At 55.2% G+C, this 25,405-nt stretch overlaps 2 protein-coding genes across 5 annotated transcripts in view; both read right to left on the minus strand.

The window, feature by feature from the left end:
• Positions 1-25,405, minus strand: part of LOC139366492 (NEDD4-binding protein 3-A-like) — an 85,766-nt gene that overhangs the window by 34,637 nt on the left and 25,724 nt on the right. The gene's annotated exons all lie outside the window — the stretch shown is intronic.
• The window catches only part of LOC139365870 (ice nucleation protein InaA-like), a 35,751-nt gene continuing 29,718 nt past the window's right edge, over positions 19,373-25,405 (minus strand). Inside the window, exon 3 of the mRNA XM_071102929.1 lies at positions 19,373-22,780. Coding sequence (XP_070959030.1) covers positions 19,373-22,780 — 3,408 coding nt within the window. The remainder of the gene's footprint in view (positions 22,781-25,405) is intronic.

Here is a 25,405-nt window from a genome sequence, read left to right on the forward strand (position 1 = left end):
AGAGAGAGAAGTGTGGACGGAGGGAGGGAGAGAGAGAGAGAGAGAGAGAAGCGTGGACAGAGGGAGGGAGAGAGAGAGAGAGAGAAGCGTGGACGGAGGGAGGGAGAGAGAGAGAGAAGCGTGGACGGAGGGAGGGAGGGAGAGAGAGAGAGAAGCGTGGACGGAGGGAGGGAGAGAGAGAGAGAAGTGTGGACAGAGGGAGAGAGAGAGAGAGAAGCGTGGACAGAGGGAGGGAGAGAGAGAGAGAGAGAAGCGTGGACGGAGGGAGGGAGGGAGAGAGAGAGAGAAGCGTGGACAGAGGGAGAGAGAGAGAGAGAAGCGTGGACAGAGGGAGGGAGAGAGAGAGAGAAGTGTGGACAGAGGGAGAGAGAGAGAGAGAAGCGTGGACAGAGGGAGGGAGAGAGAGAGAGACGCGTGGACGGAGGGAGGGAGAGAGAGAGAGATAGAAGCGTGGACGGAGGGAGGGAGAGAGAGAGAGAGAAGCGTGGACGGAGGGAGGGAGAGAGAGAGAGAGAGAAGCGTGGACGGAGGGAGGGAGAGAGAGAGAGAAGCGTGGACAGAGGGAGAGAGAGAAGCGTGGACAGAGGGAGGGAGTGAGAGAGAGAGAAGCGTGGACGGAGGGAGGGAGAGAGAGAGAGAAGTGTGGACAGAGGGAGAGAGAGAGAGAGAAGCGTGGACAGAGGGAGGGAGAGAGAGAGAGAAGTGTGGACGGAGGGAGGGAGAGAGAGAGAGAAGTGTGGACGGAGGGAGGGAGAGAGAGAGAGAAGTGTGGATGGAGCGAGGGAGGGAGAGAGAAGCGTGGACGGAGGGAGAGAGAGAGAAGTGTGGACGGAGGGAGGGAGAGAGAGAGATAGAGAGAGAGAAGTGTGGACGGAGGGAGAGAGAGAGAGAGAGGGAGAAGCGTGGACGGAGGGAGGGAGAGAGAGAGAGAAGGGTGGACGGAGGGAGGGAGAGAGAGAGAAGCGTGGACGGAGGGAGGGAGGGAGAGAGAGAAGCGTGGACGGAGGGAGAGAGAGAGAGAGAGAGAGAAGCGTGGACGGAGGGAGGGAGAGAGAGAAGCGTGGACGGAGGGAGGGAGGGAGAGAGAGAAGCGTGGACGGAGGGAGGGAGAGAGAGAGAGAAGCGTGGACGGAGGGAGGGAGAGAGAGAGAGACGCGTGGACGGAGGGAGGGAGAGAGAGAGAGATAGAAGCGTGGACGGAGGGAGGGAGAGAGAGAGAGAGAAGCGTGGACGGAGGGAGGGAGAGAGAGAGAGAGAGAAGCGTGGACGGAGGGAGGGAGGGAGAGAGAGAGAGAAGCGTGGACAGAGGGAGAGAGAGAAGCGCAGACAGAGGGAGGGAGTGAGAGAGAGAGAAGCGTGGACGGAGGGAGGGAGAGAGAGAGAGAGAGAAGTGTGGACAGAGGGAGAGAGAGAGAGAGAAGCGTGGACAGAGGGAGGGAGAGAGAGAGAGAAGTGTGGACGGAGGGAGGGAGAGAGAGAGAGAGAGAGAAGTGTGGACGGAGGGAGGGAGAGAGAGAGAGAAGTGTGGATGGAGCGAGGGAGGGAGAGAGAAGCGTGGACGGAGGGAGAGAGAGAGAAGTGTGGACGGAGGGAGGGAGAGAGAGAGAAAGAGAGAGAGAAGTGTGGACGGAGGGAGAGAGAGAGAGAGAGGGAGAAGCGTGGACGGAGGGAGGGAGAGAGAGAGAAGCGTGGACGGAGGGAGGGAGGGAGAGAGAGAGAGAAGCGTGGACGGAGGGAGGGAGAGAGAGAGAGAGAGAAGCATGGATGGAGGGAGAGAGGGAGAGAGAGAGAGAAGCGTGGACGGAGGGAGAGAGGGAGAGAGAGAGAGAAGCGTGGACGGAGGGAGGGAGAGAGAGAAGCGTGGACGGAGGGAGGGAGGGAGAGAGAGAAGCGTGGACGGAGGGAGGGAGAGAGAGAGACAAGCGTGGACGGAGGGAGAGAGAGAGAAGCGTGGACGGAGGGAGAGAGAGAGAAGCGTGGACGGAGGGAGGGAGAGGGAGAGAGAAGCGTGGACGGAGGGAGAGAGAGAGAGAAGCGTGGACGAGGGAGAGAGAGAGAGAAGCGTGGACGGAGGGAGAGAGAAGCGTGGACGGAGGGAGAGAGAGAGAAGCGTGGATGGAGGGAGAGAGAAGCGTGGACGGAGGGAGGGAGAGAGAGAGAGAAGCGTGGACGGAGGGAGAGAGAGAGAAGCGTGGACGGAGGGAGAGAGAAGCGTGGACGGAGGGAGGGAGGGACAGAGAGAAGCGTGGACGGAGGGAGAGAGAGAGAAGCGTGGACGGAGGGAGAGAGAGAGAAGCGTGGATGGAGGGAGGGAGAGAGAGAGAAGCGTGGACGGAGGGAGAGAGAGAGAGAAGCGTGGACGGAGGGAGAGAGAGAAGCGTGGACGGAGGGAGGGAGAGAGAGAAGTGTGGACGGAGGGAGGGAGAGAGAGAGAAGCGTGGACGGAGGGAGGGAGAGAGAGAGAAGCGTGGACGGAGGGAGGGAGAGAGAGAGAGAAGCGTGGACGGAGGGAGGGAGAGAGAGAGAGAAGTGTGGATGGAGGGAGGGAGGGAGAGAGAAGCGTGGACGGAGGGAGAGAGAGAGAAGTGTGGACGGAGGGAGGGAGAGAGAGAGAGAGAGAAGCGTGGACAGAGGGAGGGAGAGAGAGAGAGAGAGAAGCGTGGACGGAGGGAGGGAGAGAGAGAGAGAAGCGTGGACGGAGGGAGGGAGGGAGAGAGAGAGAGAAGCGTGGACGGAGGGAGGGAGAGAGAGAGAGAGAGAAGTGTGGACAGAGGGAGAGAGAGAGAGAGAAGCGTGGACAGAGGGAGAGAGAGAAGCGTGGACGGAGGGAGGGAGAGAAGCGTGGACGGAGGGAGGGAGAGAGAGAAGTGTGGACGGAGGGAGGGAGAGAGAGAGAAGCGTGGACGGAGGGAGGGAGAGAGAGAGAAGCGTGGACGGAGGGAGGGAGAGAGAGAGAGAAGCGTGGACGGAGGGAGGGAGAGAGAGAGAGAAGTGTGGATGGAGGGAGGGAGGGAGAGAGAAGCGTGGACGGAGGGAGAGAGAGAGAAGTGTGGACGGAGGGAGGGAGAGAGAGAGAGAAGCGTGGACAGAGGGAGGGAGAGAGAGAGAGAGAGAAGCGTGGACGGAGGGAGGGAGAGAGAGAGAGAAGCGGGGACGGAGGGAGGGAGGGAGAGAGAGAGAGAAGCGTGGACGGAGGGAGGGAGAGAGAGAGAGAAGTGTGGACAGAGGGAGAGAGAGAGAGAGAAGCGTGGACAGAGGGAGGGAGAGAGAGAGAGAGAGAAGCGTGGACGGAGGGAGGGAGGGAGAGAGAGAGAGAAGCGTGGACAGAGGGAGAGAGAGAGAGAGAAGCGTGGACAGAGGGAGGGAGAGAGAGAGAGAGAAGTGTGGACAGAGGGAGAGAGAGAGAGAGAAGCGTGGACAGAGGGAGGGAGAGAGAGAGAGACGCGTGGACGGAGGGAGGGAGAGAGAGAGAGATAGAAGCGTGGACGGAGGGAGGGAGAGAGAGAGAGAGAAGCGTGGACGGAGGGAGGGAGAGAGAGAGAGAGAGAAGCGTGGACGGAGGGAGGGAGGGAGAGAGAGAGAGAAGCGTGGACAGAGGGAGAGAGAGAAGCGTGGACAGAGGGAGGGAGTGAGAGAGAGAGAAGCGTGGACGGAGGGAGGGAGAGAGAGAGAGAGAGAAGTGTGGACAGAGGGAGAGAGAGAGAGAGAAGCGTGGACAGAGGGAGGGAGAGAGAGAGAGAAGTGTGGACGGAGGGAGGGAGAGAGAGAGAGAGAGAAGTGTGGACGGAGGGAGGGAGAGAGAGAGAAAGAGAGAGAGAAGTGTGGACGGAGGGAGAGAGAGAGAGAGAGGGAGAAGCGTGGACGGAGGGAGGGAGAGAGAGAGAGAGAGAAGCGTGGACGGAGGGAGAGAGGGAGAGAGAGAGAGAAGCGTGGACGGAGGGAGAGAGGGAGAGAGAGAGAGAAGCGTGGACGGAGGGAGGGAGAGAGAGAAGCGTGGACGGAGGGAGAGAGGGAGAGAGAGAGAGAAGCGTGGACGGAGGGAGGGAGAGAGAAGCGTGGACGGAGGGAGGGAGGGAGAGAGAGAAGCGTGGACGGAGGGAGAGAGAGAGAGAAGCGTGGACGGAGGGAGAGAGAGAAGCGTGGACGGAGGGAGGGAGAGAAGCGTGGACGGAGGGAGGGAGAGAGAGAAGTGTGGACGGAGGGAGGGAGAGAGAGAGAAGCGTGGACGGAGGGAGGGAGAGAGAGAGAAGCGTGGACGGAGGGAGGGAGAGAGAGAGAGAAGCGTGGACGGAGGGAGGGAGAGAGAGAGAGAAGTGTGGATGGAGGGAGGGAGGGAGAGAGAAGCGTGGACGGAGGGAGAGAGAGAGAAGTGTGGACGGAGGGAGGGAGAGAGAGAGAGAGAGAAGCGTGGACAGAGGGAGGGAGAGAGAGAGAGAGAGAAGCGTGGACGGAGGGAGGGAGAGAGAGAGAGAAGCGTGGACGGAGGGAGGGAGGGAGAGAGAGAGAGAAGCGTGGACGGAGGGAGGGAGAGAGAGAGAGAAGTGTGGACAGAGGGAGAGAGAGAGAGAGAAGCGTGGACAGAGGGAGGGAGAGAGAGAGAGAGAGAAGCGTGGACGGAGGGAGGGAGGGAGAGAGAGAAGCGTGGACAGAGGGAGAGAGAGAGAGAGAAGCGTGGACAGAGGGAGGGAGAGAGAGAGAGAGAAGTGTGGACAGAGGGAGAGAGAGAGAGAGAAGCGTGGACAGAGGGAGGGAGAGAGAGACGCGTGGACGGAGGGAGGGAGAGAGAGAGAGATAGAAGCGTGGACGGAGGGGGGGAGAGAGAGAGAGAGAAGCGTGGACGGAGGGAGGGAGAGAGAGAGAGAGAGAAGCGTGGACGGAGGGAGGGAGGGAGAGAGAGAGAGAAGCGTGGACAGAGGGAGAGAGAGAAGCGTGGACAGAGGGAGGGAGTGAGAGAGAGAGAAGCGTGGACGGAGGGAGGGAGAGAGAGAGAGAGAGAAGTGTGGACAGAGGGAGAGAGAGAGAGAGAAGCGTGGACAGAGGGAGGGAGAGAGAGAGAGAAGTGTGGACGGAGGGAGGGAGAGAGAGAGAGAGAGAGAAGTGTGGACGGAGGGAGGGAGAGAGAGAGAGAAGTGTGGATGGAGCGAGGGAGGGAGAGAGAAGCGTGGACGGAGGGAGAGAGAGAGAAGTGTGGACGGAGGGAGGGAGAGAGAGAGAAAGAGAGAGAGAAGTGTGGACGGAGGGAGAGAGAGAGAGAGAGGGAGAAGCGTGGACGGAGGGAGGGAGAGAGAGAGAGAAGCGTGGACGGAGGGAGGGAGAGAGAGAGAAGCGTGGACGGAGGGAGGGAGGGAGAGAGAGAGAGAAGCGTGGACGGAGGGAGGGAGAGAGAGAGAGAGAAGTGTGGACGGAGGGAGAGAGGGAGAGAGAGAGAGAAGCGTGGACGGAGGGAGGGAGAGAGAGAAGCGTGGACGGAGGGAGGGAGGGAGAGAGAGAAGCGTGGACGGAGGGAGGGAGAGAGAGAGAGAAGCGTGGACGGAGGGAGAGAGAGAGAAGCGTGGACGGAGGGAGAGAGAGAGAGAGAAGTGTGGACAGAGGGAGAGAGAGAGAGAGAAGCGTGGACAGAGGGAGAGAGAGAGAGAGAAGCGTGGACAGAGGGAGGGAGAGAGAGAGAGATAGAAGCGTGGACAGAGGGAGGGAGAGAGAGAGAGATAGAAGCGTGGACGGAGGGAGGGAGAGAGAGAGAGAGAAGCGTGGACGGAGGGAGGGAGAGAGAGAGAGAGAGAAGCGTGGACGGAGGGAGGGAGGGAGAGAGAGAGAGAAGCGTGGACAGAGGGAGAGAGAGAAGCGTGGACAGAGGGAGGGAGTGAGAGAGAGAGAAGCGTGGACGGAGGGAGGGAGGGAGAGAGAGAGAGAGAGAAGTGTGGACAGAGGGAGAGAGAGAGAGAGAAGCGTGGACAGAGGGAGGGAGAGAGAGAGAGAAGTGTGGTCGGAGGGAGGGAGAGAGAGAGAGAGAGAGAGAAGTGTGGACGGAGGGAGGGAGAGAGAGAGAGAAGTGTGGATGGAGCGAGGGAGGGAGAGAGAAGCGTGGACGGAGGGAGAGAGAGAGTAGTGGGGACGGAGGGAGGGAGAGAGAGAGAAAGAGAGAGAGAAGTGTGGACGGAGGGAGAGAGAGAGAGAGAGGGAGAAGCGTGGACGGAGGGAGGGAGAGAGAGAGAGAAGCGTGGACGGAGGGAGGGAGAGAGAGAGAAGCGTGGACGGAGGGAGGGAGGGAGAGAGAGAGAGAAGCGTGGACGGAGGGAGGGAGAGAGAGAGAGAGAGAAGCGTGGACGGAGGGAGAGAGGGAGAGAGAGAGAGAAGCGTGGACGGAGGGAGAGAGGGAGAGAGAGAGAGAAGCGTGGACGGAGGGAGGGAGAGAGAGAAGCGTGGACGGAGGGAGGGAGAGAGAGAGAGAAGCGTGGACGGAGGGAGGGAGAGAGAGAGAGAAGCGTGGACGGAGGGAGAGAGAGAGAAGCGTGGACGGAGGGAGAGAGAGAGAAGCGTGGACGGAGGGAGGGAGAGAGAAGCGTGGACGGAGGGAGAGAGAGAGAGAAGCGTGGACGGAGGGAGAGAGAGAGAGAAGCGTGGACGGAGGGAGAGAGAGAGAGAAGCGTGGACGGAGGGAGAGAGAGAGAGAAGCGTGGACGGAGGGAGAGAGAGAGAAGCGTGGATGGAGGGAGAGAGAAGCGTGGATGGAGGGAGAGAGAAGCGTGGACGGAGGGAGGGAGAGAGAGAGAGAAGCGTGGATGGAGGGAGAGAGAGAGAAGCGTGGACGGAGGGAGAGAGAAGCGTGGACGGAGGGAGGGAGGGACAGAGAGAAGCGTGGACGGAGGGAGAGAGAGAGAAGCGTGGACGGAGGGAGAGAGAGAGAGAAGCGTGGACGGAGGGAGAGAGAGAAGCGTGGACGGAGGGAGGGAGAGAGAGAAGTGTGGACGGAGGGAGGGAGAGAGAGAGAAGCGTGGACGGAGGGAGGGAGAGAGAGAGAAGCGTGGACGGAGGGAGGGAGAGAGAGAGAGAATCGTGGACGGAGGGAGGGAGAGAGAGAGAGAAGTGTGGATGGAGGGAGGGAGGGAGAGAGAAGCGTGGACGGAGGGAGAGAGAGAGAAGTGTGGACGGAGGAAGGGAGAGAGAGAGAGAGAGAAGCGTGGACAGAGGGAGGGAGAGAGAGAGAGAGAGAAGCGTGGACGGAGGGAGGGAGAGAGAGAGAGACGCGTGGACGGAGGGAGGGAGGGAGAGAGAGAGAGAAGCGTGGACGGAGGGAGGGAGAGAGAGAGAGAGAGAAGTGTGGACAGAGGGAGAGAGAGAGAGAGAAGCGTGGACAGAGGGAGGGAGAGAGAGAGAGACGCGTGGACGGAGGGAGGGAGAGAGAGAGAGATAGAAGCGTGGACGGAGGGAGGGAGAGAGAGAGAGAGAAGCGTGGACGGAGGGAGGGAGAGAGAGAGAGAGAGAAGCGTGGACGGAGGGAGGGAGGGAGAGAGAGAGAGAAGCGTGGACAAAGGGAGAGAGAGAGAGAGAAGCGTGGACAGAGGGAGGGAGAGAGAGAGAGAAGCGTGGACGGAGGGAGGGAGAGAGAGAGAGAAGTGTGGACAGAGGGAGAGAGAGAGAGAGAAGTGTGGACAGAGGGAGGGAGAGAGAGAGAGAAGCGTGGACGGAGGGAGGGAGAGAGAGAGAGAGAGAGAAGTGTGGACAGAGGGAGGGAGAGAGAGAGAGAAGTGTGGATGGAGGGAGGGAGGGAGAGAGAAGCGTGGACGGAGGGAGAGAGAGAGAAGTGTGGACGGAGGGAGGGAGAGAGAGAGAAAGAGAGAGAGAAGTGTGGACGGAGGGAGAGAGAGAGAGAGAGAGAGAGAAGCGTGGACGGAGGCAGGGAGAGAGAGAGAGAGAAGCGGGGACGGAGGGAGGGAGAGAGAGAGAGAGAGAAGCGTGGACGGAGGGAGGGAGGGAGAGAGAGAAGCGTGGACAGAGGGAGGGAGAGAGAGAGAGAGAGAAGCGTGGACGGAGGGAGAGAGGGAGAGAGAAGCGTGGACGAAGGGAGAGAGGGAGAGAGAGAGAGAAGCGTGGACGGAGGGAGGGAGAGAGAGAGAGAGAGAAGCGTGGACGGAGGGAGAGAGGGAGAGAGAGAGAGAAGCGTGGACGGAGGGAGAGAGGGAGAGAGAGAGAGAAGCGTGGACGGAGGGAGGGAGAGAGAGAAGCGTGGACGGAGGGAGGGAGGGAGAGAGAGAAGCGTGGACGGAGGGAGGGAGAGAGAGAGAGAAGCGTGGACGGAGGGAGAGAGAGAGAAGCGTGGACGGAGGGAGAGAGAGAGAAGCGTGGACGGAGGGAGGGAGAGAGAAGCGTGGTCGGAGGGAGAGAGAGAGAGAGGCGTGGACGGAGGGAGAGAGAGAGAGAAGCGTGGACGGAGGGAGAGAGAGAGAGAAGCGTGGACGGAGGGAGAGAGAAGCGTGGACGGAGGGAGAGAGAGAGAAGCGTGGATGGAGGGAGAGAGAAGCGTGGACGGAGGGAGGGAGAGAGAGAGAGAAGCGTGGATGGAGGGAGAGAGAGAGAAGCGTGGACGGAGGGAGAGAGAAGCGGGGACGGAGGGAGGGAGGGACAGAGAGAAGCGTGGACGGAGGGAGAGAGAGAGAAGCGTGGACGGAGGGAGAGAGAGAGAGAAGCGTGGACGGAGGGAGAGAGAGAAGCGTGGACGGAGGGAGGGAGAGAGAGAAGTGTGGACGGAGGGAGGGAGAGAGAGAGAAGCGTGGACGGAGGGAGGGAGAGAGAGAGAAGCGTGGACGGAGGGAGGGAGAGAGAGAGAGAAGCGTGGACGGAGGGAGGGAGAGAGAGAGAGAAGTGTGGATGGAGGGAGGGAGGGAGAGAGAAGCGTGGACGGAGGGAGAGAGAGAGAAGTGTGGACGGAGGGAGGGAGAGAGAGAGAGAGAGAAGCGTGGACAGAGGGAGGGAGAGAGAGAGAGAGAGAAGCGTGGACGGAGGGAGGGAGAGAGAGAGAGAAGCGTGGACGGAGGGAGGGAGGGAGAGAGAGAGAGAAGCGTGGACGGAGGGAGGGAGAGAGAGAGAGAGAAGTGTGGACAGAGGGAGAGAGAGAGAGAGAAGCGAGGACAGAGGGAGGGAGAGAGAGAGAGACGCGTGGACGGAGGGAGGGAGAGAGAGAGAGATAGAAGCGTGGACGGAGGGAGGGAGAGAGAGAGAGAAGCGTGGACGGAGGGAGGGAGAGAGAGAGAGAGAGAAGCGTGGACGGAGGGAGGGAGGGAGAGAGAGAGAGAAGCGTGGACAAAGGGAGAGAGAGAGAGAGAAGCGTGGACAGAGGGAGGGAGAGAGAGAGAGAAGCGTGGACGGAGGGAGGGAGAGAGAGAGAGAAGTGTGGACAGAGGGAGAGAGAGAGAGAGAAGTGTGGACAGAGGGAGGGAGAGAGAGAGAGAAGCGTGGACGGAGGGAGGGAGAGAGAGAGAGAGAGAGAAGTGTGGACAGAGGGAGGGAGAGAGAGAGAGAAGTGTGGATGGAGGGAGGGAGGGAGAGAGAAGCGTGGACGGAGGGAGAGAGAGAGAAGTGTGGACGGAGGGAGGGAGAGAGAGAGAAAGAGAGAGAGAAGTGTGGACGGAGGGAGAGAGAGAGAGAGAGAGAGAGAAGCGTGGACGGAGGCAGGGAGAGAGAGAGAGAGAAGCGTGGACGGAGGGAGGGAGAGAGAGAGAGAGAGAAGCGTGGACGGAGGGAGGGAGGGAGAGAGAGAAGCGTGGACAGAGGGAGGGAGAGAGAGAGAGAGAGAAGCGTGGACGGAGGGAGAGAGGGAGAGAGAAGCGTGGACGAAGGGAGAGAGGGAGAGAGAGAGAGAAGCGTGGACGGAGGGAGGGAGAGAGAGAGAAGCGTGGACGGAGGGAGGGAGTGAGAGAGAGAAGCGTGGACGGAGGGAGGGAGAGAGAGAGAAGCGTGGACGGAGGGAGAGAGAGAGAAGCGTGGACGGAGGGAGAGAGAGAGAAGCGTGGACGGAGGGAGGGAGAGAGAGAGAGAAGCGTGGACGGAGGGAGGGAGAGAGAGAGTGAAGCGTGGACGGAGGGAGAGAGAGAGAGAAGCGTGGACGGAGGGAGGGAGAGAGAGAAGTGTGGACGGAGGGAGGGAGAGAGAGAGAAGCGCTGACGGAGGGAGGGAGAGAGAGAGAGAAGCGTGGACGGAGGGAGAGAGAGAGAAGCGTGGACGGAGGGAGAGAGAAGCGTGGACGGAGGGAGGGAGAGAGAGAGAGAAGCGTGGACGGAGGGAGAGAGAGAGAAGCGTGGACGGAGGGAGAGAGAAGCGTGGACGGAGGGAGAGAGAGAGAAGCGTGGACGGAGGGAGAGAGAGAGAAGCGTGGATGGAGGGAGGGAGAGAGAGAAACGTGGACGGAGGGAGAGAGAGAGAAGCGTGGACGGAGGGAGAGAGAGAGAAGCGTGGATGGAGGGAGAGAGAGAGAAGCGTGGATGGAGGGAGGGAGAGAGAGAAGCGTGGACGGAGGGAGAGAGAGAGAGAAGCGTGGACTAAGGGAGAGAGAGAGAGAAGCGTGGACGGAGGGAGGGAGAGAGAGAAGTGTGGACGGAGGGAGGGAGAGAGAAGTGTGGACGGAGGGAGGGAGAGAGAGAGAAGCGTGGACGGAGGGAGGGAGAGAGAGAAGTGTGGACGGAGGGAGGGAGAGAGAGAAGTGTGGACGGAGGGAGGGAGAGAGAGAAGTGTGGACGGAGGGAGGGAGAGAGAGAGAAGCGTGGACGGAGGGAGGGAGAGAGAGAGAGAAGCGTGGACCGAGGGAGAGAGAGAGAAGCGTGGACGGAGGGAGAAAGAGAGAGAAGCGTGGACGGAGGGAGAGACAGAGAAGCGTGGACGGAGGGAGGGAGAAGCGTGGACGGAGGGAGAGAGAGAAGCGTGGACGGAGGGAGAGAGAGAGAAGCGTGGACGGAGGGAGAGAGAGAAGCGTGGACGGAGGGAGGGAGAGAGAGAGAGAAGCGTGGACGGAGGGAGGGAGAGAGAGAGAGAAGCGTGGACGGAGGGAGGGAGGGAGAGAGAGAGAGAAGCGTGGACGGAGGGAGGGAGAGAGAGAGAGAGAGAAGTGTGGACAGAGGGAGAGAGAGAGAGAGAAGCGTGGACAGAGGGAGGGAGAGAGAGAGAGACGCGTGGACGGAGGGAGGGAGAGAGAGAGAGATAGAAGCGTGGACGGAGGGAGGGAGAGAGAGAGAGAGAAGCGTGGACGGAGGGAGGGAGAGAGAGAGAGAGAGAAGCGTGGACGGAGGGAGGGAGAGAGAGAGAGAAGCGTGGACGGAGGGAGGGAGGGAGAGAGAGAGAGAAGCGTGGACGGAGGGAGGGAGAGAGAGAGAGAGAGAAGTGTGGACAGAGGGAGAGAGAGAGAGAGAAGCGTGGACAGAGGGAGGGAGAGAGAGAGAGACGCGTGGACGGAGGGAGGGAGAGAGAGAGAGATAGAAGCGTGGACGGAGGGAGGGAGAGAGAGAGAGAGAAGCGTGGACGGAGGGAGGGAGAGAGAGAGAGAGAGAAGCTTGGACGGAGGGAGGGAGGGAGAGAGAGAGAGAAGCGTGGACAAAGTGAGAGAGAGAGAGAGAAGCGTGGACAGAGGGAGGGAGAGAGAGAGAGAAGCGTGGACGGAGGGAGGGAGAGAGAGAGAGAAGTGTGGACAGAGGGAGAGAGAGAGAGAGAAGTGTGGACAGAGGGAGGGAGAGAGAGAGAGAAGCGTGGACGGAGGGAGGGAGAGAGAGAGAGAGAGAGAAGTGTGGACAGAGGGAGGGAGAGAGAGAGAGAAGTGTGGATGGAGGGAGGGAGGGAGAGAGAAGCGTGGACGGAGGGAGAGAGAGAGAAGTGTGGACGGAGGGAGGGAGAGAGAGAGAAAGAGAGAGAGAAGTGTGGACGGAGGGAGAGAGAGAGAGAGAGAGAGAGAAGCGTGGACGGAGGCAGGGAGAGAGAGAGAGAGAAGCGTGGACGGAGGGAGGGAGAGAGAGAGAGAGAGAAGCGTGGACGGAGGGAGGGAGTGAGAGAGAGAAGCGTGGACAGAGGGAGGGAGAGAGAGAGAGAGAGAAGCGTGGACGGAGGGAGAGAGGGAGAGAGAAGCGTGGACGAAGGGAGAGAGGGAGAGAGAGAGAGAAGCGTGGACGGAGGGAGGGAGAGAGAGAGAAGCGTGGACGGAGGGAGGGAGGGAGAGAGAGAAGCGTGGACGGAGGGAGGGAGAGAGAGAGAAGCGTGGACGGAGGGAGAGAGAGAGAAGCGTGGACGGAGGGAGAGAGAGAGAAGCGTGGACGGAGGGAGGGAGAGAGAGAGAGAAGCGTGGACGGAGGGAGGGAGAGAGAGAGTGAAGCGTGGACGGAGGGAGAGAGAGAGAGAAGCGTGGACGGAGGGAGGGAGAGAGAGAAGTGTGGACGGAGGGAGGGAGAGAGAGAGAAGCGCTGACGGAGGGAGGGAGAGAGAGAGAGAAGCGTGGACGGAGGGAGAGAGAAGCGTGGACGGAGGGAGAGAGAGAGAGGCGTGGACGGAGGGAGAGAGAAGCGTGGACGGAGGGAGGGAGAGAGAGAGAGAAGCGTGGACGGAGGGAGAGAGAGAGAAGCGTGGACGGAGGGAGAGAGAAGCGTGGACGGAGGGAGAGAGAGAGAAGCGTGGACGGAGGGAGAGAGAGAGAAGCGTGGATGGAGGGAGGGAGAGAGAGAAGCGTGGACGGAGGGAGGGAGAGAGAGAAGCGTGGACGGAGGGAGAGAGAGAGAAGCGTGGACGGAGGGAGGGAGAGAGAGAAGTGTGGACGGAGGGAGGGAGAGAGAGAGAAGCGCTGACGGAGGGAGGGAGAGAGAGAGAGAAGCGTGGACGGAGGGAGAGAGAGAGAAGCGTGGACGGAGGGAGAGAGAAGCGTGGAGGGAGGGAGGGAGAGAGAGAGAGAAGCGTGGACGGAGGGAGAGAGAGAGAAGCGTGGACGGAGGGAGAGAGAAGCGTGGACGGAGGGAGAGAGAGAGAAGCGTGGACGGAGGGAGAGAGAGAGAAGCGTGGATGGAGGGAGGGAGAGAGAGAAGCGTGGACGGAGGGAGAGAGAGAGAAGCGTGGACGGAGGGAGAGAGAGAGAAGCGTGGATGGAGGGAGAGAGAGAGAAGCGTGGATGGAGGGAGGGAGAGAGAGAAGCGTGGACGGAGGGAGAGAGAGAGAGAAGCGTGGACTAAGGGAGAGAGAGAGAGAAGCGTGGACGGAGGGAGGGAGAGAGAGAAGTGTGGACGGAGGGAGGGAGAGAGAAGTGTGGACGGAGGGAGGGAGAGAGAGAGAAGCGTGGACGGAGGGAGGGAGAGAGAGAAGTGTGGACGGAGGGAGGGAGAGAGAGAAGTGTGGACGGAGGGAGGGAGAGAGAGAAGTGTGGACGGAGGGAGGGAGAGAGAGAGAAGCGTGGACGGAGGGAGGGAGAGAGAGAGAGAAGCGTGGACCGAGGGAGAGAGAGAGAAGCGTGGACGGAGGGAGAAAGAGAGAGAAGCGTGGACGGAGGGAGAGACAGAGAAGCGTGGACGGAGGGAGGGAGAAGCGTGGACGGAGGGAGAGAGAGAAGCGTGGACGGAGGGAGAGAGAGAGAAGCGTGGACGGAGGGAGAGAGAGAAGCGTGGACGGAGGGAGGGAGAGAGAGAGAGAAGCGTGGACGGAGGGAGGGAGAGAGAGAGAGAAGCGTGGACGGAGGGAGGGAGAGAGAGAGAGAGAGAAGCGTGGACGGAGGGAGGGAGAGAGAGAGAGAGAGAAGTGTGGACAGAGGGAGAGAGAGAGAGAGAAGCGTGGACAGAGGGAGGGAGAGAGAGAGAGACGCGTGGACGGAGGGAGGGAGAGAGAGATAGAAGCGTGGACGGAGGGAGGGAGAGAGAGAGAGAGAAGCGTGGACGGAGGGAGGGAGAGAGAGAGAGAGAGAAGCGTGGACGGAGGGAGGGAGAGAGAGAGAGACGCGTGGACGGAGGGAGGGAGGGAGAGAGAGAGAGAAGCGTGGACGGAGGGAGGGAGAGAGAGAGAGAGAGAAGTGTGGACAGAGGGAGAGAGAGAGAGAGAAGCGTGGACAGAGGGAGGGAGAGAGAGAGAGACGCGTGGACGGAGGGAGGGAGAGAGAGAGAGAGAGAAGCGTGGACGGAGGGAGGGAGAGAGAGAGAGAGAAGCGTGGACGGAGGGAGGGAGAGAGAGAGAGAGAGAAGCGTGGACGGAGGGAGGGAGGGAGAGAGAGAGAGAAGCGTGGACAAAGGGAGAGAGAGAGAGAGAAGCGTGGACAGAGGGAGGGAGAGAGAGAGAGAAGCGTGGACGGAGGGAGGGAGAGAGAGAGAGAAGTGTGGACAGAGGGAGAGAGAGAGAGAGAAGTGTGGACAGAGGGAGGGAGAGAGAGAGAGAAGCGTGGACGGAGGGAGGGAGAGAGAGAGAGAGAGAGAAGTGTGGACAGAGGGAGGGAGAGAGAGAGAGAAGTGTGGATGGAGGGAGGGAGGGAGAGAGAAGCGTGGACGGAGGGAGAGAGAGAGAAGTGTGGACGGAGGGAGGGAGAGAGAGAGAAAGAGAGAGAGAAGTGTGGACGGAGGGAGAGAGAGAGAGAGAGAGAGAGAGCGTGGACGGAGGCAGGGAGAGAGAGAGAGAGAAGCGTGGACGGAGGGAGGGAGAGAGAGAGAGAGAGAAGCGTGGACGGAGGGAGGGAGGGAGAGAGAGAAGCGTGGACAGAGGGAGGGAGAGAGAGAGAGAGAGAAGCGTGGACGGAGGGAGAGAGGGAGAGAGAAGCGTGGACGAAGGGAGAGAGGGAGAGAGAGAGAGAAGCGTGGACGGAGGGAGGGAGAGAGAGAGAAGCGTGGACGGAGGGAGGGAGGGAGAGAGAGAAGCGTGGACGGAGGGAGGGAGAGAGAGAGAAGCGTGGACGGAGGGAGAGAGAGAGAAGCGTGGACGGAGGGAGAGAGAGAGAAGCGTGGACGGAGGGAGGGAGAGAGAGAGAGACGCGTGGACGGAGGGAGGGAGAGAGAGAGTGAAGCGTGGACGGAGGGAGAGAGAGAGAGAAGCGTGGACGGAGGGAGGGAGAGAGAGAAGTGTGGACGGAGGGAGGGAGAGAGAGAGAAGCGCTGACGGAGGGAGGGAGAGAGAGAGAGAAGCGTGGACGGAGGGAGAGAGAAGCGTGGACGGAGGGAGAGAGAGAGAAGCGTGGACGGAGGGAGAGAGAAGCGTGGACGGAGGGAGAGAGAAGCGTGGACGGAGGGAGGGAGAGAGAGAGAGAAGCGTGGACGGAGGGAGAGAGAGAGAAGCGTGGACGGAGGGAGAGAGAAGCGTGGACGGAGGGAGAGAGAGAGAAGCGTGGACGGAGGGAGAGAGAGAGAAGCGTGGATGGAGGGAGGGAGAGAGAGAAGCGTGGACGGAGGGAGGGAGAGAGAGAAGCGTGGACGGAGGGAGAGAGAGAGAAGCGTGGATGGAGGGAGGGAGAGAGAGAAGCGTGGACGGAGGGAGAGAGAGAGAGAAGCGTGGACTAAGGGAGAGAGAGAGAGAAGCGTGGACGGAGGGAGGGAGAGAGAGAAGTGTGGACGGAGGGAGGGAGAGAAAGAAGTGTGGACGGAGGGAGGGAGAGAGAGAGAAGCGTGGACGGAGGGAGGGAGAGAGAGAAGTGTGGACGGAGGGAGGGAGAGAGAGAAGTGTGGACGGAGGGAGGGAGAGAGAGAAGTGTGGACGGAGGGAGGGAGAGAGAGAGAAGCGTGGACGGAGGGAGGGAGAGAGAGAGAGAAGCGTGGACCGAGGGAGAGAGAGAGAAGCGTGGACGGAGGGAGAAAGAGAGAGAAGCGTGGACGGAGGGAGAGACAGAGAAGCGTGGACGGAGGGAGGGAGAAGCGTGGACGGAGGGAGAGAGAGAAGCGTGGACGGAGGGAGAGAGAGAGAAGCGTGGACGGAGGGAGAGAGAGAAGCGTGGACGGAGGGAGGGAGAGAGAGAGAGAAGCGTGGACGGAGGGAGGGAGAGAGAGAAGCGTGGACGGAGGGAGGGAGAGAGAGAAGCGTGGATGGAGGGAGGGAGAGAGAAGCGTGGACGGAGGGAGAGAGAGAAGTGTGAACGGAGGGAGAGAGAGAGAAGTGTGAACAGAGGGAGGGAGAGAGAGAGAGAAGCGTGGACGGAGGGAGGGAGAGAGAGAGAGAAGCGTGGACGGAGGGAGGGAGAGAGAGAAGCGTGGACGGAGGGAGGGAGAGAGAGAAGCGTGGACGGAGGGAGGGAGAGAGAAGCGTGGACGGAGGGAGAGAGAGAAGTGTGAACGGAGGGAGAGAGAGAGAAGTGTAAACAGAGGGAGGGAGAGAGAGAGAGAAGCGTGGACGGAGGGAGAGAGAAAGAAGCGTGGACGGAGGGAGAGAGAGGGAAGCGTGGACGGAGGGAGAGACAGAGAAGCGTGGACGGAGGGAGTGAGAGAGAAGTGTGAACGGAGGGAGGGAGAGAGAAGCGTGGACGGAGGGAGGGAGTGAGAAGCGTGGACAGAGGGAGAGACAGAGAAGCGTGGACGGAGGGAGAGAGAGAGAAGCGTGGACGGAGGGAGGGAGAGAGAAGCGTGGACGGAGGGAGAGAGAGAGAGAAGCGTGGACGGAGGGAGAGAGAGAGAAGTGTGAAAGGAGGGAGGGAGAGAGAGAGAGAAGCGTGGACGGAGGGAGGGAGAGAGATAAGCGTGGACAGAGGGAGGGAGAGAGAGAAGCGTGGACGGAGGGAGGGAGAGAGAGAGAGAAGCGTGGACGGAGGGAGAGAGAGAGAGAGAGAAGCGTGGACGGAGGGAGGGAGAGAGAGAAGCGTGGACGGAGGGAGGGAGAGAGAGAGAGAGAGAAGCGTGGACGGAGGGAGGGAGAGAGAGAAGCGTGGACGGAGGGAGGGAGAGAGAGAAGCGTGGACGGAGGGAGAGAGAGAGAGAGAGAGAAGCGTGGACGGAGGGAGGGAGAGAGAAGCGTGGACGGAGGGAGAGAGAGAGAAGCGTGGACGGAGGGAGGGAGAGAGAGAAGCGTGGACGGAGGGAGAGAGAGAGAAGCGTGGACGGAGGGAGAGAGAGAGAAGTGTGGACGGAGGGAGAGAGAGAGAGAGAGAGAAGTGTGGACGGAGGGAGGGAGAAGCGTGGACGGAGGGAGAGAGAGAGAGAAGCGTGGACGGAGGGAGGGAGAGAGAGAAGCATGGACGGAGGGAGGGAGAGAGAGAGAGAGAGAAGTGTGGACGGAGGGAGGGAGAGAGAAGCGTGGGCGGAGGGAGAGAGAGAGAGAAGCGTGGACGGAGGGAGGGAGAGAGAGAAGCGTGGACGGAGGGAGGGAGAGAGAGAGAGAGAAGTGTGGACGGAGGGAGGGAGAGAGAAGCGTGGACAAAGGGAGGGAGGGAGAGAGAGAGAGAAGCGTGGACGGAGGGAGGGAGAGAGAGAGAGAAGCGTGGACGGAGGGAGGGAGAAGCTGTGAGATCTCCTATTGGAAAAGCTACCAGGTTTAGAATGTCAATACCAAAGTAAGTAATGATCCAAGCCCTGTGCTCGTTGATGGAGTGTGTGTGTGTGTGTGTGTGTGTTACTGATGTCTACTGATGCAATAACTTGAGGGGGTAGGTGGTAGGGTAAAAAATCCTTTTAGGCCTTGGCCACAAATCTTATGTGGACTGGATAAATGTTCCATCCAGTTGTTTTCAGTAATTGGCCTCTACTTAATGGGCCTGGGCAAGCCAGGAGGCAAACACAGATTTACACCCATCGGCTTCCCAAGGCAGGGTCCTTCACACACACAGACACACTCATATTCTCTCTCTCTACAACCTGTAGGCTCGTCTGTGTCTGGCCCGAAAAACCAGTTTATACTGTAACAGAATAGTCCCCTGTCCTCTACTACCGCTATAACATGTTTCCTTAGAACTAGTGGACTATTATTTTCACACGCACGCACGCACGCACACACGCACACACGCACACACGCACACACGCACACACGCACACACGCACACACACACACACACACACACACACACACACACACACACACACACACACAGCTTCTAATTAACTTGGAAGGTTAATTGAAAGCTACAACATTGATTTATGTTCGTAACAAACTGTGTTGTTTTCGTTTCAAACAGAACATCAAAGTTCAGTTGGTGGGGAGCTATAGGTAGAAGTAAAAAATGATTATTAGGTTGTGGTTAGGCTATGTTCTCCACCAAACGGTGACGCACTGCAGTCTGTTGTCTCATTTGTTTGTTACTAGAGGAGAAGACGTTTCAAAGCTGAAAGATTGAAATTCAGTCAGCAGCATACCTCCCTACTACATACCACTACTGGCTTGCCTCTGAAGCTAAGCAGGGTGGATCCTGGTTGGTCCTGGATGGGAGGTGGGCCAGTAGGAGGCCACTTATAATTTCTCACATGGAATAGCCTTCATTTCTCAGAACAAGAATAGAATGACTAGTTTCAGAAGAAAGGTCTTTCTGGCAAATTTTGAGCCTGTAATCGAACTCACAAATGCTGATGCTCCAGATACTCAACTAGTCTGAAGAAGGCCAGTTTTATTGCTTCTTTAATCAGAACAACAGTTTTCAGCTGTGCTAACATAATTGCAAAAGGGTTGTCTAATGATCAATTAGCCTTTTAAAATTATAAACCTGGATTAGCTAACACAACGTGCCATTGGAACACAGGAGTGATGGTTGCTGATAATGGGCCTCTGTACACCTATGTAGATATTCCATAAAACATTAACCGTTTCCAGTTACAATAGTCATTTACAACATTAATAATGTCTACACTTTATTTCTGATCAATTTGATGTTATTTTAATGGACAAAAAATTAGCTTTTCTTTCAAAAACAAGGACATTTCTAAGTGACCCCAAACTTTTGAACGGTAGTGTATATATATCCCATAGCCCCAGGGCAGTGATTGGGGACATTGCCCAGTGTAGGGTGCTGTCTTTTGGATGGTATGTTAAACAGGTGTCCTGACTCTCTGTGGTCACTAAAGATCCCATGGCACTTATTATAAGAGTAGGGGTGTTAACCCTGGTGTCCTGGTTAAATTCCCAATCTGGGAATTCCCAACCTCATACCATGGTCACCTAATCATCCCCAGCGTACAATTGGCTCATTCATCCCTGTAACTATTCCTCAAGTCGTTGCTGTAAATGAGAAAGTGTTCAGTTAAATAAATAAAAAGCATTGAAGAACGTTTCATTTCTGTTGGACGTCCACTATGATATAATAACTGACCCTCCTAAGTGACTGTCTGTGAAAATAACACCCAGTTAAACACTTATACAACCACTTGAACTGGGGAAAGTCAACCACTACTAGCCAGGTCACTACTGCTGTCTGAAACAGACTGAAGCAGAGAGAGGAGATCGGACAAATTCCAGAGATGCTTTACACAACACAAGCTCAGACACGTCCATTACCCACGTACACAGACTCACTGCCTGGCTTATACACAGACTCAAAGCCTGGCTTATTCACAGACTCACCGCCTAGCTTATACACAGACTCACCGCCTAGCTTATACACAGACTCATTATTCACAGACTCAAAGCCTGGCTTATACACAGACTCACCGCCTGGCTTATACAAAGACTCACCGCCTGGCTTATACAAAGACTCACCGCCTGGCTTATACACAGACTCACCGCCTAGCTTATACACAGACTCATTATTCACAGACTCAAAGCCTGGCTTATACACAGACTCACCGCCTGGCTTATACACAGACTCAAAGCCTGGCTTATTCACAGACTCACCGCCTAGCTTATACACAGACTCACCGCCTAGCTTATACACAGACTCATTATTCACAGACTCAAAGCCTGGCTTATACACAGACTCACCGCCTGGCTTATACACAGACTCAACGCCTGGCTTATTCACAGACTCAAAGCCTGGCTTATACACAGACTCACCGCCTGGCTTATACACAGACTCACCGCCTGGCTTATACACAGACTCAAAGCCTGGCTTATTCACAGACTCAAAGCCTGGCTTATTCACAGACTCAAAGCCTGGCTTATACACAGACTCAAAGCCTGGCTTATACACAGACTCACCGCCTGGCTTATACACAGACTCAAAGCCTGGCTTATTCACAGACTCAAAGCCTGGCTTATTCACAGACTCAAAGCCTGGCTTATACACAGACTCAAAGCCTGGCTTATACACAGACTCATTATTCACAGACTCAAAGCCTGGCTTATACACAGACTCACCGCCTGGCTTATACACAGACTCAACGCCTGGCTTATACACAGACTCACCGCCTGGTTTATACACAGACTCACCGCCTGGCTTATACACAGACTCACCGCCTGGCTTATACACAGACTCACCGCCTGGTTTATACACAGACTCACCGCCTGGTTTATACACAGACTCACCGCCTGGCTTATACACAGACTCATTATACACAGACTCAAAGCCTGGCTTATACACAGACTCACCGTCTGGCTTATACACAGACTCAATGCCTGGCTTATACACAGACTCATTATACACAGACTCAAAGCCTGGCTTATACACAGACTCACCGCCTGGCTTATACACAGACTCATTATACACAGACTCAAAGCCTGGCTTATACACAGACTCAAAACCTATCCTATACACAGACTCAAAGCTTGGCTTATACACAGACTCAACGCCTAGCTTATACACAGACTCAAAGCCTAGCTTATACACAGACTCATTATACACAGACTCAAAGCCTAGCTTGTACACAGACTCAAAGCCTGGCTCGTACACAGACTCAAAGCCTGGCTTATACACAGACTCACCCCCTAGCTTATACACAGACTCATTATACACAGACTCAAAGCCTGGCTTATACACAGACTCAACGCCTAGCTTATACACAGACTCATTATACACAGACTCAAAGCCTAGCTTGTACACAGACTCAAAGCCTGGCTCGTACACAGACTCAAAGCCTGGCTTATACACAGACTCAACGCCTAGCTTATACACAGACTCAAAGCCTAGCTTATACACAGACTCATTATACACAGACTCAAAGCCTAGCTTGTACACAGACTCAAAGCCTGGCTCGTACACAGACTCAAAGCCTGGCTTATACACAGACTCATTATACACAGACTCAAAGCCTGGCTTATACACAGACTCAAAACCTATCCTATACACAGACTCAAAGCCTGGCTTATACACAGACTCAACGCCTAGCTTATACACAGACTCAAAGCCTAGCTTATACACAGACTCATTATACACAGACTCAAAGCCTAGCTTGTACACAGACTCAAAGCCTGGCTCGTACACAGACTCAAAGCCTGGCTTATACACAGACTCATTATACACAGACTCAAAGCCTGGCTTATACACAGACTCAAAACCTATCCTATACACAGACTCAAAACCTGGTTTATACACAGACTCAAAGCCTAGCTTATACACAGACTCAAAGCCTGGCTTATTCACAGACTCAAAGCCTGGCTTATTCACAGACTCAAAGCCTGGCTTATTCACAGACTCACGCTTATTCACAGACTCAAAGCCTGGCTTATACACAGACTCAACGCCTAGCTTATACACAGACTCAAAGCCTGGCTTATTCACAGACTCAAAGCCTGGCTTATTCACAGACTCAAAGCCTGGCTTATACACAGACTCATTATACACAGACTCAAAGCCTGGCTTATACACAGACTCAAAACCTAGCTTATTCACAGACTCAACGCCTAGCTTATACACAGACTCAAAGCCTGGCTTATTCACAGACTCAAAGCCTGGCTTATACACAGACTCATTATACACAGACTCAATGCCTGGCTTATACACAGACTCAACGCCTAGCTTATACACAGACTCATTATACACAGACTCAAAGCCTAGCTTGTACACAGACTCAAAGCCTGGCTCGTACACAGACTCAAAGCCTGGCTTATACACAGACTCAACGCCTAGCTTATACACAGACTCAAAGCCTAGCTTATACACAGACTCATTATACACAGACTCAAAGCCTAGCTTGTACACAGACTCAAAGCCTGGCTCGTACACAGACTCAAAGCCTGGCTTATACACAGACTCAAAGCCTGGCTTATACACAGACTCAAAACCTATCCTATACACAGACTCAAAGCCTGGCTTATACACAGACTCAACGCCTAGCTTATACACAGACTCAAAGCCTAGCTTATACACAGACTCATTATACACAGACTCAAAGCCTAGCTTGTACACAGACTCAAAGCCTGGCTCGTACACAGACTCAAAGCCTGGCTTATACACAGACTCATTATACACAGACTCAAAGCCTGGCTTATACACAGACTCAAAACCTATCCTATACACAGACTCAAAACCTGGTTTATACACAGACTCAAAGCCTAGCTTATACACAGACTCAAAGCCTGGCTTATTCACAGACTCAAAGCCTGGCTTATTCACAGACTCAAAGCCTGGCTTATTCACAGACTCACGCTTATTCACAGACTCAAAGCCTGGCTTATACACAGACTCAACGCCTAGCTTATACACAGACTCAAAGCCTGGCTTATTCACAGACTCAAAGCCTGGCTTATTCACAGACTCAAAGCCTGGCTTATACACAGACTCATTATACACAGACTCAAAGCCTGGCTTATACACAGACTCAAAACCTAGCTTATTCACAGACTCAACGCCTAGCTTATACACAGACTCAAAGCCTGGCTTATTCACAGACTCAAAGCCTGGCTTATACACAGACTCATTATACACAGACTCAATGCCTGGCTTATACACAGACTCAACGCCTAGCTTATACACAGACTCAAAGCCTGGCTTATACACAGACTCAAAGCCTGGCTTATACACAGAGTGAAAGCCTGGCTTATACACAGACTCAAAGCCTGTTCACATTAGTGGGCATACTGTAGCATAGCCTGCTTTGTGGGTCACATCTAAACCAGCCCCACACACACTGATATGTTTTCCCTCTCACACACGCACAGGCACACGCTGCCAGCCAGCCTGCTGGGAGATGCTGAGGGTCCACAGGAGTTTGACTCAGCAAGGCACTCCTCTTTGCCAGCTGTCACTCACAACCTGAGGAAATTACATACTGGAGCTGTAATTAATGACAGTGGATGTCACATTTGAGGTGTACATGGAAAACTTCAGCTCTATAAAAATTAGATTTTCCTCTTTGTATATTTGGAAGTATAACTGTTTCTATTGTGGTAAAAAGTGATGTCAGAGAACCTTGTTAGGCATCAGAGTAACATACATATCTACTAGAGGTCGACCGATTAATTGGAATGGCTGATTAATTAGGGCCGATTTCAAGTTTTCATAACAATCGGAAATTGGTATTTTTGGGCGCCGATTTGCGGAAAAAATAAATAAAAGTTGTACATTTGTTAAAATACCTTTATTTAACTAGGCAACACATTCTTATTTATTATAGAACGACAGATTTTCACCTTGTCAGCTCGTGGTATCCAAACTTACAGTTAACTAGTCCAACGCAATAACGACCTGCCTCTCTCTCGTTGCACTCCACGAGGAGAGTGCCTGTAAGCCAAGGTAAGTTGCTAGCTAGCATTAAACGTATCTTATAAAAAACAATCAATCTTAACATAATCACTAGTTAACTACACATGGTTGATGATATTACTAGATATTATCTAGTGTGTCCTGCGTTGCATATAATCTGACTGAGCATACAAGCATACAAGTATCTGACTGAGCGGTGGTAGGCAGAAGCAGGCGCGGAAACATACACTTTTGCGCGTTTTGCCAGCAGCTCTTCGTTGTGTGTCAAGCATTGCGCTGTTTATGACTTCAAGCCTATCAACTCCCGAGATGAGGCTGGTGTAACCGAAGTGAAATGGCTAGCTAGTTAGCGGGGTGCGCGCTAATAGCGTTTCAAACGTCACTCGCTCTGAGCCTTGGAGTGGTTGTTTCCCTTGATGCATGGGTAATGCTGCTTCGATGTGGTGGCTGTTGTCGTGGTGTTGCTGGTTCGAGCCCAGGGAGGAGCGAGGAGAGGGACGGAAGCTATACTGTTACACTGGCAATACTAAAGTACCTATAAGAACATCCAATAGTCCAAGGTTAATTAAATACAAATGGTATAGAGGGAAATAGTCCTATAATTACTATAATAACTACAACCTAAAACGTCTTACCTGGGAATATTGAAGACTCATGTTAAAAGGAACCACCAGCTTTCATATGTTCTCATGTTCTGAGCAAGGAACTGAAACGTTAGCTTTTTTACATTGCACATATTGCACTTTTACTTTCTTCTCCAACACTTGTTCTCTTCTTGTTTTTGTATTATTTAAACCAAATTGAACATGTTTCATTATTTACTTGAGGCTAAAATGATTTAATTGATGTATTATATTAAGTTAAAATAAGTGTTCATTGAGTATTATTGTAATTGTCATTATTACGAATAAAAAAAAATTGTCTGATTAATCGGTATCTGTATCGGCGTTGAAAAATCATGATCGGTCGACCTCTAATATCTACCCTGCATCAGAGTAACATACATATCTACCCTGCATCAGAGTAATGTACATATCTACCCTGCATCAGAGTAACATACACATCTACCCTGCATCAGAGTAATGTACATATCTACACTGCATCAGAGTAACATACACATCTACCCTGCATCAGAGTAACATACACATCTACCCTGCATCAGAGTAACATACACATCTACCCTGCATCAGAGTAACATCTACCCTGCATCAGAGTAACATACACATCTACCCTGCATCAGAGTAACATACACATCTACCCTGCATCAGAGTAACATACACATCTACCCTGCATCAGAGTAACATACACATCTACCCTGCATCGGAGTAACATACACATCTACCCTGCATCAGAGTAACATACACATCTACCCTGCATCAGAGTAACATGCACATCTACCCTGCATCAGAGTAATGTACACATCTACCCTGCATCAGAGTAATGTACACATCTACCCTGCATCAGAGTTAGTCCGCTCAGATGTAATATGGCCGACAGATGGTTGAGCAGTGTCTAATGGTGTAATGACTGAGTCTGTATACTGACTGTGTAGTGCTCTAGGGCACAGCAGAAGAGATCAGAACACAGCACTAACCCTCTAATCAGCAGGTTAGTCATTATACAGTAGATGGGAGACATAGACTTGCATCCCAAATGGCACCCTATTCACCAATAGGGCTCTAGTCAAAACTAGTGCACTATACAGGGAATAGGGTGCCATTTGGGACACAAAACAGACATACTGTCATAAATCCTTTTTCCATTTACTGAATGTGAAGGATGACATGACAGCCTGGTATGTGTCTGTATCCTACTTGGTCATGTAATAAATTGCCTCTATTGTGTAAAATAGGACCCATCATTCTTAATGTGTAATATTGTATTGTCAAAACTATGTCAAATAGAACCCATAATTCTTCATGTGTAATATCAGGG

This window comes from Oncorhynchus clarkii, chromosome 14 (assembly GCF_045791955.1).
Source record: "Oncorhynchus clarkii lewisi isolate Uvic-CL-2024 chromosome 14, UVic_Ocla_1.0, whole genome shotgun sequence".
NCBI classification, from domain to species: Eukaryota; Metazoa; Chordata; class Actinopteri; order Salmoniformes; family Salmonidae; genus Oncorhynchus; species Oncorhynchus clarkii.